The sequence below is a fragment of the Oncorhynchus clarkii genome, chromosome 15, assembly GCF_045791955.1.
Source record: "Oncorhynchus clarkii lewisi isolate Uvic-CL-2024 chromosome 15, UVic_Ocla_1.0, whole genome shotgun sequence".
Classification (NCBI taxonomy): Eukaryota; Metazoa; Chordata; class Actinopteri; order Salmoniformes; family Salmonidae; genus Oncorhynchus; species Oncorhynchus clarkii.
The window spans coordinates 22070827-22083911 of NC_092161.1; the positions used below are offsets into that span (position 1 = coordinate 22070827).

At 43.5% G+C, this 13085-nt stretch overlaps 1 protein-coding gene across 3 annotated transcripts; it reads left to right on the forward strand.

The window, feature by feature from the left end:
* Nucleotides 1-1041: 1041 nt before the first annotated feature.
* Nucleotides 1042-4344, forward strand: LOC139367045 (biogenesis of lysosomal organelles complex-1, subunit 5, muted). Of its 3 annotated transcripts, none has more exons than XM_071105002.1 (5): nt 1042-1180; nt 2084-2166; nt 2276-2405; nt 2693-2751; nt 2981-4344. In XM_071105002.1, exons 1-5 carry the CDS (start codon nt 1129-1131, stop codon nt 3152-3154), a joined length of 498 nt encoding a protein of 165 aa, XP_070961103.1. In that variant the 5' UTR covers nt 1042-1128; the 3' UTR covers nt 3155-4344. The 3 variants fall into 3 exon arrangements, with proteins under 3 accessions (XP_070961103.1, XP_070961105.1, XP_070961104.1); XM_071105004.1 differs by lacking the exon at nt 1042-1180 and adding an exon at nt 1240-1524; XM_071105003.1 differs by lacking the exon at nt 1042-1180 and having other exon boundaries at nt 1839-2166.
* The last annotated feature ends 8741 nt before the right edge of the window (nt 4345-13085 follow it).

The following is a 13085-nucleotide window of genomic DNA, read 5'->3' on the forward strand; positions in this document are numbered from 1 at the left end:
TGAGTAATAGCAGGCACTTATTTTCAAACAAATGTTTGACGTCTGAACATGCAAAACTAGCCCCAAACAACCCCCTTTATTAATGCATTCTAATATGTTTATGTTCTTAATGTGTTTTTTTTAGCCAGGAGTACTTGTATCTAAACAGGCCTACACTGAGAGGAGGTAATATATTTGCATTTCAATTGTTCAACGTCATGAACTTTCTATCCGAAAATAATTTACTGAACAGGGTCTCATTAACCAGACTGGACATTGTGGACATTGTTTCCACCTAGTGGCAAATTAAGGCAGCACACTTTTTTGTAAAAAACTGAAGTATTACTCTACCCAGAAGAAATAGTCTACTAAGTGATCTCAAACTTATCTTTATATTATATCTGCATGACTTTTGAAGAACAAGCCCACTAAATAATCTAGGCTAATTGTACATGTGTACATATTCATCATTTTTGTGAGGATACAGTGGCCCATAATATTATAGTACTTAGTTTACTGGTTGAATGGACGATGCACAAAACCAAGGGGTTGGGAGGTGTAGTGGATAATCTGTATTTTAAAGTCCACAATTTATATTCACATATAGCTAGTATTTCTTGCTAGGACCGACACTGCACACACAGCATAATGTTTAAATTCTAAATCCATGTGACAGCCACACACAATAAGGTATTACTTGATGAAATCCTTCAAAATGATGGCCAATCCCTATAATTACTACTGTCATCAGCTAGAATGGGGTGGCGTTATGTGTGTATTTTACGGATTTAAATGGATCATCTCTCTTTGCTAACATACACTTCAATTCATTGAACTGTATGCAGAGAATTCCCTTATAAAGCCACACCATAGCGCAAGACTGACATCGGCAGTCCTGACTCATATGCAAGACCTCTATCCTCCATCATTATCATTGCATTGCCTTGGAATAAATTACAATTAATCAATGACAATAAAGCAATTTAAACGCCTCATCTCTCACACACACACACACACACACACACACGTACGTACGCGTAGACGCACAGAGGGAGGAGAGAGAGCGATCATAAACCATTGGTGATAGAAATTTGCTGCTAAATATGTAGGCTACACCTACAGTTTATACATGTATTATAGTGACGACTGATGATGAGTCTGTACTGTACCTACTGTACAGGTACCTCAGAATTTACCTCATGTAAGTGTGGCCCCCGTTTTGGGAGGTTTGGTTTGAGCCAAGACCTTGTACCCGGAAGTAGTTCGAGAATTTGTATCAGCTGACTTTAAATCAGCTGACAACAGTTACAGTTTTGGTTTTTGCTAGATTATATTTAAGCTACGCTGGAGCTAAATATTTGCAAATTCGCATATGATAAATTGCATGTAAATATCTACCTTGTCGAAAATAGGTTGAAAGCTATTTTAGCAAGCTCATTCTATCCTAACCAACTGCTTAACAAAGCATTTCACGTGTTGTCGAGGTTTAAAGTAACTATTTGATTTTTGTGTATTAACGCGTAACTATGGACAAGATAGCCAAAGGTGAGTTCATTATCGTGTTACAAGTATTATTAATTGTAGAAAACTCGCTAGCTAGCCTGCACAACTCGAGAGAGTCATGTGTTGTAGTATTAACGCATACAATTTGCAGCCTCTAGCCTGGTCCCAGATCTGTTTTAGGCAGCTTCACCTCGGGTGTAATCCATTACCCAGAACAGTTACAAAACGTCCTAGTTGCAACAAAAACTAGCGTTTCAATTGGACAAATGCAGGTAAGTCCCGCCCTGTTTACTGAACGTGGCCAATAGAAACGCTAGTTTTCTGAGTAAGTATTACTTTTCCTTATCTAGATTTCCTTTACCCCCCCAATCAATTCAGGCCTAAATTGACATCGGGTTAATAGGAATTCAGATTATTTTACTGTAAAGTATTCATATGTGAAAATATTTCATTATTTTCTCCGGGGACACTTCATGAATTCCTTGGGATGAAATTGAATTAACCCCAGTTTTGACTGCAAGCCCTAGAATTAAGTTTCAATATATATGACATTAGCAATTGCTCAACATGACAAGATTTTATGGTTTGTGTCTCCCATTAGATGTTGGTGATATTCAGTCCAGGCTAATAGACCATAGGCCTGTCATACAAGGGGAGATCCGCTACTTTGTGAGAGAATTTGAGGTAAATATTCAGCTTGGAAAGATGCACCGTAACATAATGGTGCATACAATGTGATTTTATTAATTGTAATTTGATATTTGTTAACATATACTTCTTTGTGATTTTGAAGGAGAAACGTGGATTCAGAGAGAGCCGTTTGCTGGACAACCTGAACAAAATGGTAGTGGAGACCAACGAGCAGATGTTGCCCAAGTGTTCAGAACACATGCATCAACACCTCTTTGAGGCTCTCACCCGACGTAAGCCTCTCTTCCTTACCTAGACGGCATGTATTTCAATTGCTAGCAACTGCAGTTGTCATATCGAGTGATTTGAGTTATTGTATTGTTTTATTTAATTTTATTAGGATCACCATTCGCTAACGCAATGACGACAGCTAGTCTTCCTGGGGTCCCAAACATAACGAAAAATACGTATTACATTCATGTGTCACAGAATTTCAACTGCATTGTATTATTTCAACTACTTTTCTGTTAAGGCCAGAAAGTAGTTGAATGTAACATTTGTTCATTGTGTTTTCCTACAGTGGAGGCTGCGAATCACATGTCACAGAGGATCCAGCAGAGGGCGCTAGAAGCACAGCAGGTAAAGATGCATGCTCTCCTCAAATGAATTACCAATGTTATTTAACCATTGACAGTCATTTACATTCAGGCAATGATTGTGACAACAGACCAGAGTTGTGGTCATTTGGCACTAAACAGGAGAATTGAGTACCACCTAAATCTCTCCAACAAGTGTGTTTTCATTTTGTTTAATTGGAAAATGTTTTGTGTCGAGCCTAACCCAGATCATTGTGTGTTGTGCACCTCAGAGCACCCAGCTGCAGGTGACCATAGACAGACGGAAGGAAGACTGGGATGAGTTTCTGAAGGAGCAGCAGCGTCTGAAGGAGGAGGTGGACGAGGAGCACGCCAAGGCTGTCGGACGTCTCAGCGTCATGTACAGCGAGATGAAGAAGGATCTGACCAAGTTCTCCCGCTTCTGATCCTCTGTGTGTACGTCCGCGTGTGTCTGTACCACAGGAGGTTGGTGGCACCTTAATTGGGGCAGACGGGCTCGTAGTAATGGCTGGAGCGGTATAGGTGGAATGGTATCAAATACATGTTTGGTGCCATTCCATTCGCTCCGTTCTGGCCTTTACTATGAGCTGTCCTCCCCTCAGCAGCCTCCTGTGGTCTGTATGCTTGTGTGAAATGAAGGTATTGCCTTTGGTTGATGCGGTACATAGTCATTGGCACTAACAGAGGATTTCTGAGCACTAGTGCTGCACAAAAGTCCACATTTTCCAGATCACAAATAACAAAGTGTGATTAACAACGTGGCATTTTCACAGGCCATCAAAATCAACATTTTCTGTCCTAAGCACATGGAATATGTAATCTTATGGAAAATGTCATTTTTAAACTAGCAATAACATGATTTTTCCTTGGCTGTGACGCTATTAACATCTTGAGATTTTTTTTATGGAATCATACTTTGAGGTGTGGATAGATGTGTTTGCCTTTAGCTGTATAAGAAAATATACTGGGATTTGGCTCTGAGGTGAGATATTTAAAGCTACGTGCGAGTGAAAATGTTTCATGTCAGAAGCGCTACTCAAAGCTGGGTCAACATCTCAAACTTTACTCACTAAGCAGTTTCCCCAACTAGGCATCCCTCACCAACTCTTCAGAATAGAGTACAGTCAACCTCTGACATCAAGTACAACAATCAACCTCTCAAAAGACATGAATCCAAAATGGCTTCACTGAAGCCAGCTCAATTTGTCAATTGCTGACATTATTTAGTGGTGTTTCCCCAGGCTTGTTATGTACCCTTGTTAAATAGAGAGGCACTTTGTGAAGTTTTATTTGTCTTATGTACGAAATACACATTGTATACATCGTCCAATGAATGCTTACTTGCAGGTTCCTACTCGACAATGCAAGTGTTGTGTTTAGAGAAAGTATTTTCACTGGACAATGGCAGGCTATTTAGACTGATGGAGGGATGGACACCCTGACACATTCCTGACCTCCTGGGAATAGGATATATCTCTGTTGGAAAGTGACAGAATAAGTATTTAAAATGGCTCTTATCAACACAGAATGGACCCCTTACTCAAGACTCCATTGTTGTGTGGGGGGGTGCTGACCTCATCAATCAGTATAAGTCAAATAAAGTGTTGCTAAACTCGGCATGGCTCAAGTGTGGATTCTTTCTCTCAACACGAATGTATACTACGTAGTTCAGCGATGTCTTTTGACACATCTGTTAGATGGGCTCAAACAGCTAGGTATCCCATTTCAGGGAAGTCAAGTCTTTTCCACTTCGCTCGCACTGACCAGCAATGGCGCTGCTGCTGTCCGGTTGCACTGGGTCGCCCTCTGGGAGTGACTGGCGTCAGGGCGGGCACCCTGGCTGTTGTGTCATCAGAGATCAGAGAGAGCACGCCCGTGCCAGCAGATGTTGTGCAGCCAAGGGAGAACACTCACTCCCCTCCCCTCCCCAGCCCTGACTGGGCACAGTTGGCCAAAGCCAGACAGCCCATCACCACTTAATGAGGAGTGACAATCTGGAAACGCAGCCCACCTCCACCAACAAGGCACCTTTCATCTGGCCTTGTGTATTTTTTCGGTTTATATCGAGAGCGGGAGAAAAAAACTTCCCGAATATATTCCAAAAGGTCAACAAAGTCAGTGTTAGCTATTCAAGAGAAAGTACTCTAAGCCCTTCGCCCCTATTAAGTCATCCACTGTTGTGAGAAGCTGATTAACTTTAGTTTGGAGGATGTCTCACTGTACCAAGCAGACGTCCACTCTGGTCAATGACCTTTGAGACAGGGATCGAGGTGATGGTGGACATTGAAGTCAATGGAAAGCCCCCTGGCCTGTGGCGGTTCGTACAGGATGTGCCCCCGGAGCGTGCGCTTCCCGTCTCAGCCTTCCCCGATAGACTCGCCGTTCCGGGAAGATGAGTGCGGCGCAAGTCGGGCACCGGCTGACACCAGCTTTATCATCCCTCTGGCCCACCGCCGCGTGCCTCAGGAACCAAGGCTTGTTTTTCGTCTCCTCTGTCTATCGGAGCCATTGTGTTCTTCCTGTTATGGAAAAAGCGCAGCAATCCCAGTCGAGGAGCTGGCTGCAGTTCCCTGCCAACATAAATCGTCAGGGTAAAAGCACCCGGAGACCGGCAGTCCTGACGGGGGGACTATGGAGAAACAGATTAGGAAATGTATGATCTTAGCCTGCCTCGGTTTCTCCAAAACAAAAAAGGGGCCACATCCATTGAAATGGCATGGATGGTGTGTGTTTCAGGATGAGTCTGGAGTGGAATGGAAAGATATTCCCTCACCCCTTATTGAATATACCTAATATAACCCATGTGTATTAGGATAGTCTCTCGGCTCACTGCTTTTATCACCTCCTCTCTGAAGTGGAGATCAAAGAGGTGAGTGCTATAGCTGTTTCAGTCTGCAGCCTGCTCTACTTGTCCCCGACTCGCAGTGTTCTCACACATTCAGGACCAATAAACCCTAACTGGACTGCTGCTTCTGAAAGCCCGACAGGGGCCTTTGGCAGTACCCCGTGTGCACTTTTCAACTTAGTCGATGAGGGCTGAAAAGGGAAACAATTTTAAGTCAGCGATGGAACAATGTGAAGTGGAGGGCATTCATTTACAGAAGCATTCATTACAACAGCCCCTGAGATTTAGCCTCCATACACCCACTCCCCTGCATTGTATCACATAATAGGCCTTTCACTCAATTACTGTGGGGTCCAAATGAAAATGGCAATGAACAATTGGGTGTGCTTCCCAGTTAATAACCTAGTATTACAACACCACAGGGAGCTGGTGGATGGGTCCTGTGTGGACGCTGAAGTAGGTGGTAATATGAATTCTTTGGCAGTGGCAAATGTTCACCCTGAGAATTGCTAAGTGGGGAAAATAAGCTTATAAGAACTGCAGCATAATGAATTATGACATTTGAAAAAATCAGAGGGGAAGCATGGTTATCCTCATACACTGCCCGTTTCTAAAATGAGAACGAGGTGGCGTATAAAAGCAATTAGAAAGGGATTCAAATGGAATTCCTTCTTCAACAAATAAGTTCACTATACGTTTTTTGCCATGTACTGTACCACCAAGGTCAAATCGTCTCTGAGGCACGTGGGTGTTTTTGGTCTGTTTGGGCACAGCCTTACTAGTCCCTGCCAAGTCCAAGAAACCCAGATGAGGGCCAGCAACAACAAACACCTTCCTCATTCAATCACGGCCAGAACAATGGTCAGCAAGGACGCAGAGAATGGCTTGTCATCACAGCCTGGCCTCTGCAGGGAACCTGCCGCTTGTTGTCGTCTAGAAGTTGTGGAATGTCTGGATCCTTTGCCAATTACATACCTCTACAGTTAATTTTTTAAATTTTATATACCATGTACTATTTACAAATAATAACTATTTTAAAGGTTTCCGTCACTCCCAACGTCTAACCAATGTTGGTTCCACATATTTTTGTCTGGCAGGCTATCAGGTCATCTCCCATGGCCGGAAATTGTCCTGGTATTCCTCTTTTACATCCTACTCTGTGTCATTTGGAATGACGACAGGAAGGGGGGAAAAACTGTTATGATTCCTCTATCTCCCTGTAAGTTCATTGATAAGAGGTTATCTGTGTGCTTTCAGGGGACAGTGGAGACCTATGGTTGTTATCAGACGGTGTTTTTAGACTTCTGCTCATTGTTGGCCAACAGGTAATGGATAAGGTTTTAATGAGCACAATAACAGTCTACAAGCTACAGTCACAACACAGAGGAATGTGAGTATTAATTCTGAGATATTTGAGAATGCCTCTCAATCAAAGCTTTGCCAAACATTGTTAGACCACCATAGCCTTAGTCATATAAAGATAACCCTGTCAATGAACACAAGTGTGGCCTGAAAAGAACAACCTTTTTTTAACAAGGGGCAAAAAAGACCACAGTATCTAACTCCTGTTTAAATCCCTCCAGAGCAGGTAGTAGCTGGGTGAACAACAATTCAGTACACCAATACATTCAATTAGGGAATGTAGGGATAAGCTGAATCTCTTTACCTTACTTTACCTAAACTCAGTGCCAGCTTGTGGTACGCTGAATTTACATTCTCCCTTGAAAATGTTTCCCATTTTGACATTGTGAAATAAAGGAAATGATTTAATGAAATCTATCGGTAAACGATCATGGGAAAGCCATTCCTCAACCCTTTTATCAGTTATTTATTGCTCGTTGTTGGCATATTGATGATTTCACAAAATAATTCAGCGAACAGAGATGTAATAGCTGGACACAATATAAAGAATGATTCAGGAGCCACGGTCCAGTCAGCCTTTCTTAAGGTGAGTGAAGTAGCAGGGACGGCAGGAAAACTCCATGATAACCTACCCTCTCTCGGTTCCTCTCTGTGGTCAAATTCCATCCCACGAATCATCTGTGGATGACAGAGTGCTGTACTGCTCTCATCTCCTCAACATGAACCTCTCCAAACGTAGGAGGGCTCTATTTTTCCCAGGCACACACCATACATTATACTGGGAATGGTTCCCAGTCGGCCTTTTCTTTTTAATCTTTGAAATCTCTTTTATGTATGTATTTTCCTTTTGACATCAGGCCTTTTCATTTTGGTTATGAATTATAAGATAATAACTGGTCAAGCTCAGGCCCATGAATAGATTATTTTCAACCCTTATATTGGAACCACTCCCTCCAGGTGAGCCATCATTGAGTAGCCCTTTCCTTTAAACAGAAGGCTCTGGCATGAAATCTCTAAAGCACATCCAATATCCAACCTGAAACAAGCCCTGAAACCCAATAAATCAATCAATTGCATTTTATAAGATGGTGTGTTACCCATTCAGGAAATGGAGGATTCCTGCTGCTGCTTAGCCACCGTGTATCATGTTGAGTATGCGACTGACAGCACAATGAGTGTGTGCGCTGTGTGTGTGTTTACAATGAAAGTGTATGCGTGCAATTGTGCATGCATGTCTGTGTGTGGCACAGCTCCAGACAACAGAACCCTGTGTCTGAGTCAGTCTCCCATCCTCGCTGCTCTGGGGAGGCCCAGGCCAGGGCCAGTATCTTGGCAGAGGAATGTAAGGGAGTGGGCTTTTCCAATAAAGGCAACTCTCTTTCAGGGCCCTGTGACGGCCTGCGCTTTAGTTTTCATCCTCTCCCTCCCTGAACCCAAGTGGGCCGCTTCATCTCAGGCCGATCCTCAGCCCCTAATGGCTTTACCTTGAGGTACAGAGGCCTGGAGCTAAATGCAGCATTACTCACGTCCTACCTGGCCATGTTAACTGCACGATGAGCTGCTATCATGTCATTCGGCCCTGCAGTCATTGGACTCAACAGAGCGCTCTGGCCTCTGTCTTTGACCAACCAGCATCATAATGTCAGAACTTTGTTGTTGTGGAGTCACTTCGGAATAGTTCATCTTGACATGAACACAATTTAAGCAGGGGAAGAAGAACTTTCAGTGATACATTGCTTGTTCAATTCAGCTTTCTGTATTTGTCATCCATTCTAACTATATGTTAGCCTGCACTTTGTATGACGTAGCATTTTAAAAACACACCAAAAATATCTGACCCTGGCAGCACTTGTTTTCCAGGGTCGATTTTCTCTATAAATCTAAACTTACACTCAATACGATATACCCTGTTGTATTGTTGAGGGCTTACAAGCCTGTCAGCAGCAGTTGTGTGGGGCTGCAGCCGGCAACAGGGCTGAGTCCTTTAGCAGGAGCATAGAGAGGGAGGTGGAGAGACGGCTGACCTTGGACCACATCAAAGGAGCCAGTGAGTAGTAGCCCTGAGCAGAGCCTCCCTCCCAGCACCTGTTCCTGCCCTGCCGGCCAAGTCAAACACATTATCCCACCAGCCACACAGCTTAATGGCTTCTGTGGGGACCGCGCGAGTGGAGGGCCATCCAGGGCTGCCTGAACTCATGGTACCCCGGTACAGGACATACACACACACACAGTACACACTTTCTTATAACACGCACACACAGAGACAAACACACATACAGTACACAACACACTTACACTCTCTCACATACAATAACATGCATGGACACACGGTCACATGCATAAACGCACCTGGTCTCAGCCTAAGAGGAAAGCCCTCGCTTTCCTATTCTGTTGCGCAGTGCTCTGGGGGGGAGAGTGTGGTTATGCTTGGACTGGGATCAATATTGAGCAGAGAACAAATCATCCTAAGAAAAACGGTAAACATCTGTTTTGAGACTTGGCCACCTCTCGTTGGCAATGTCAGGGTTACTTCAACAAGGCTGGGCCCTTTTTTCCATGAGCAAGTGACAACATCTGCAATTTATTTTTAAAAGGAAAATAAAAACAAACCTTGACGCAATGTAAGGCTTGCTTAAATGTCTTGCAGTATGTCTAAACAGAATCAAGGGTGGGGGCAATTTGGTTGTTTCTCTGGCTGGCAGGTGAATGTCAGTGATCATCATTACATTTACAGCACTCTGCCTATGATATATTGACTGTTGGAAGATGCCCTGAGACAGGACCATTTAGGTACAAGACCTTGTATCAGCTGCATGATTGTACTCTGACAATGATATTTTGATAACCAGACCACACGCATTCAAATAAAAGTAGCTTCTTTTAAATAAAGTTGAGGACCTCCATGCCTCATGTATCTAATTATTGTTATGGCCTCTGTCTAAAAGTGGACCTTATGACACAGGTGGACACTTACCCTGTTACCATGGAGTCCTGGTTCAAGCCCTGTCCTGACTTTTGTCTCAATGGCCACAATAACATTGAATGTTTATCTCACCAAACAGCCTATGCCCCATCTGGCTGGGTTTCCATGATGGCCGGCTCCCTGCTGTGGCACCTATGGGCAGCGGTGTGGTGATAGACTTTGCAGCTTGGCCGCTCTGCTTGCTCAATCTCAGCATCCAGCCACAGGGGAGCCTGAGATCTGGCAACCACCAGAGTTCCTGCAGGTCTGTACTGGCCCCGACGCTCCTGATGGCTTTTCCAGCAGGAAGACGAGGCTTAACGTTTTTTTTTTTGGGGGGGGGGGGGGGGGGGGGGGGGGGACTATTGGCCGGCCAGCGTCTGTGAGAGGCAGCACCGGCAGAGGGTCCTGTCACCAGGGCTCAGAATGCGCCTCACATGATTGTTGAACAAGGAGCCGCGTCCATATTTTTTACAGATGTGGTGAGACATGGCAATGCAGCAAGTGAAGGCTCATGGAATCAGCCAGGAGAGCTTGTTCTGTTCTGTTGCTTCCCCTCCGCAGTTAACCAAACCCTGTTACCACGGTTATACCCTGTGACCAAACCCTGTTACCACGGTTATAGCTGCAGAATGTTCCCACTGGGCACACACCGGTTGAATCAACGTTGCTTCCACGTCATTTCAATGAACTTATGTTGAACCAATGCGGAATAGACGTTGAATTGACGTCTGTGCCCAGTGGGTTGTGATTACGCCAGGTCATCAAGTTGCAGTTTTCACAACAATTGATCATATAAGATGTAAAAGCAACAGTGGCTGTCCTGAGTTGTCTGCATGTAGATTATTCTATATTGTGATCCCCTAACTGCAGGTCCCTCAACTGTCCTGTACACAACCTGCAGATTGCCATGTCCATCGGGGGAGTCACTGACCCGTTAACCCGACCCAACTACGAGGTTGGAAAAACTGTGATAATTTCAACAGATACCTCAGGAGACCTGCATTTGGATTAGCCATTGAGCAGAGGTAGAACATAAAAACACTGTGATACAATGGCCATCGCCATGGAGACCGACCTCAACCGTGTGTGTCCATCCATCCCAGATTTCCAGATGAAAGGCTCGGCTGCATGGGATTTTTCCGTAACCGTTCTGTTGGTGTGGGAGGCCTTTTCCCATGGAAGGTGGCTGGTGTAGCGGCTAGCCTGTGAATGACATCCGTTCCTCTCGATTGATCGCTTCCTGTATCCCCAAACGCCATGTGAAATAGGCGGATACGATCGCTTCCTGTATCCCCAAACGCCATGTGAAATAGGCGGATATGATCGCTTCTTCATATTCTCAGAAAACATATGTCGACTTACTATTGTCTAACTTCCTCAGTGATTTGCTTTATATTCAAGTAATCCTCAAGAAGCTGTGCTGCAGGTTGAAATATATAAAACGACTGTGCCGCTTAAGTATTGTACCTTACCAACCAATTTGTTCAATGTAGTCCTGGTGTGGATTGAAAATCGGAATTATTACAATATAATCAGGAAACAAATGTAACTGTTGAAGATGATCCTGACCTTATTATAGTGATGTGTAAGGCTTAGCCCAGGGAAAAAAATGATATGCTAGTATTTTCTTTTTCTTACATGTTTCCAAAACCCAGTTACTGATTTTGATTTAATAAGGCCTGCTGTTCTCGTTGTGCATGTTGAATCTGAAACATTCTAAACATAGACTGGAACTTGAGAGTGAAACTCTAAAATGTAATCCACAGCTGTGAAGTAAGACGTCTACTGGGTTATGTAATGGGATCTTAAGCACTTACAAATTCATAACATATTATACCAATTGGAATTCGTAACATATCATACGAATTGCAAAATTGCAGGATGTACTGTAACGTTTCATATGAAATGGATGACGTTGTGCACAATTTTCGTAGGCCCGTTTTGGCTCCTGAGCGCTACTTTCAAAACTACTGGCTGAAATTAGACCAAAATGCTGCTGCATCACTTTAACCTGGTTGTTTTGATCAAGATATAAATTCTAAGGTATGGTTTAGCAATTGTGGATGGGGGAAACATATCACAAAATAGCTAAAAGAGATCCAGATTATTCTACATTCTTACAACTACACTTAACTAAAATATAAAAAGTCAAGGGGTCTGAATACTTTCCGAACCGTATACTGAACAAAAATAGAACCAAACATGGGACCAACACTTTACATATTTCATGAGCTGAAATAAAATATCCTAGAAATGTTCCATATGCACAAAAAGCTTATTTCCATAAAACAAAATCACAAATTTGTTTACATCCCTGTTAGTGAGCATTTCTCATTTGAAAAGATAATCCATCCACCTGACAGGTGTGGCATATCAAGAAGCTGATTAAACAGCATGATCATTACACAGGTGCACCTTGTGCTGGGGAACAATAAAAGGCCACTCTAAAATGTGCAATTTTGTCACGCAACACAATGCCACAGATGTCTCAAGTTTTGAGGGAGCGTGCAATTGGCATGCTGACTGCAGGAATATCCACCAGAGCTATTGCCAGAGAATTCTCTACCATAAGCTGCCTCCAATGTTGTGTATGGCATCGTGCGGGCGAGCGGTGTGCTGATGTCAACGTTGTGAACAGAGCACCCCATGGTGACGGTGGGGTTATGGTATGGACAGGCATAAGCTACGAACAACGAACACAATTGCATTTTATCGATGGCAATTTGAATGTACAGAGATACCGTGACAAGATCGTGAGGCCCATTGTTGTGCGATTCATCCTCCGCCATCACCTTATGTTTCAGCAAGATAATGCACGGCCCCGTGTCGCAAGGATCTGTACACAATTCCTGAAAGCTGAAAATGTCCCAGTACTTCCATGGCCTGCATACTCACCAGACATGTCACCCACTGAGCATGTTTGGGATGCTCTGTACAACAGCGATTTCCAGTTCCCGCCAATATCCAGCAATTTAGCACAGCCTTTGAAAAGGAGTGGGACAACATTCCACAGGCCACAAATCAACAGCCTGATCAACAACCTGATCTGGTCACACCAGATCCTAAATGGTTTTCTGATCCACGCCCCTACATTTATTTTAAGGTATATATCTGTATTCCCAGTCATGAAATCCATAGATTAGGGCCTAATGAATTTACTTGAATTGACTAATTTCCTTATATG

Bases quoted from the DNA above. Each gene is read 5' to 3' on its own strand.
- LOC139367045 (XM_071105002.1), top strand. From the start codon at position 1,129: ATGATGAGTCTGTACTGTACCTACTGTACAGGTACCTCAGAATTTACC. The intron at 1,181-2,083 runs GTAAGTGTGGCC...GTCTCCCATTAG, and splicing joins TACCTCAGAATTTACCTCAT to ATGTTGGTGATATTCAGTCC. The intron at 2,406-2,692 runs GTAAGCCTCTCT...GTTTTCCTACAG, and splicing joins CTTTGAGGCTCTCACCCGAC to TGGAGGCTGCGAATCACATG.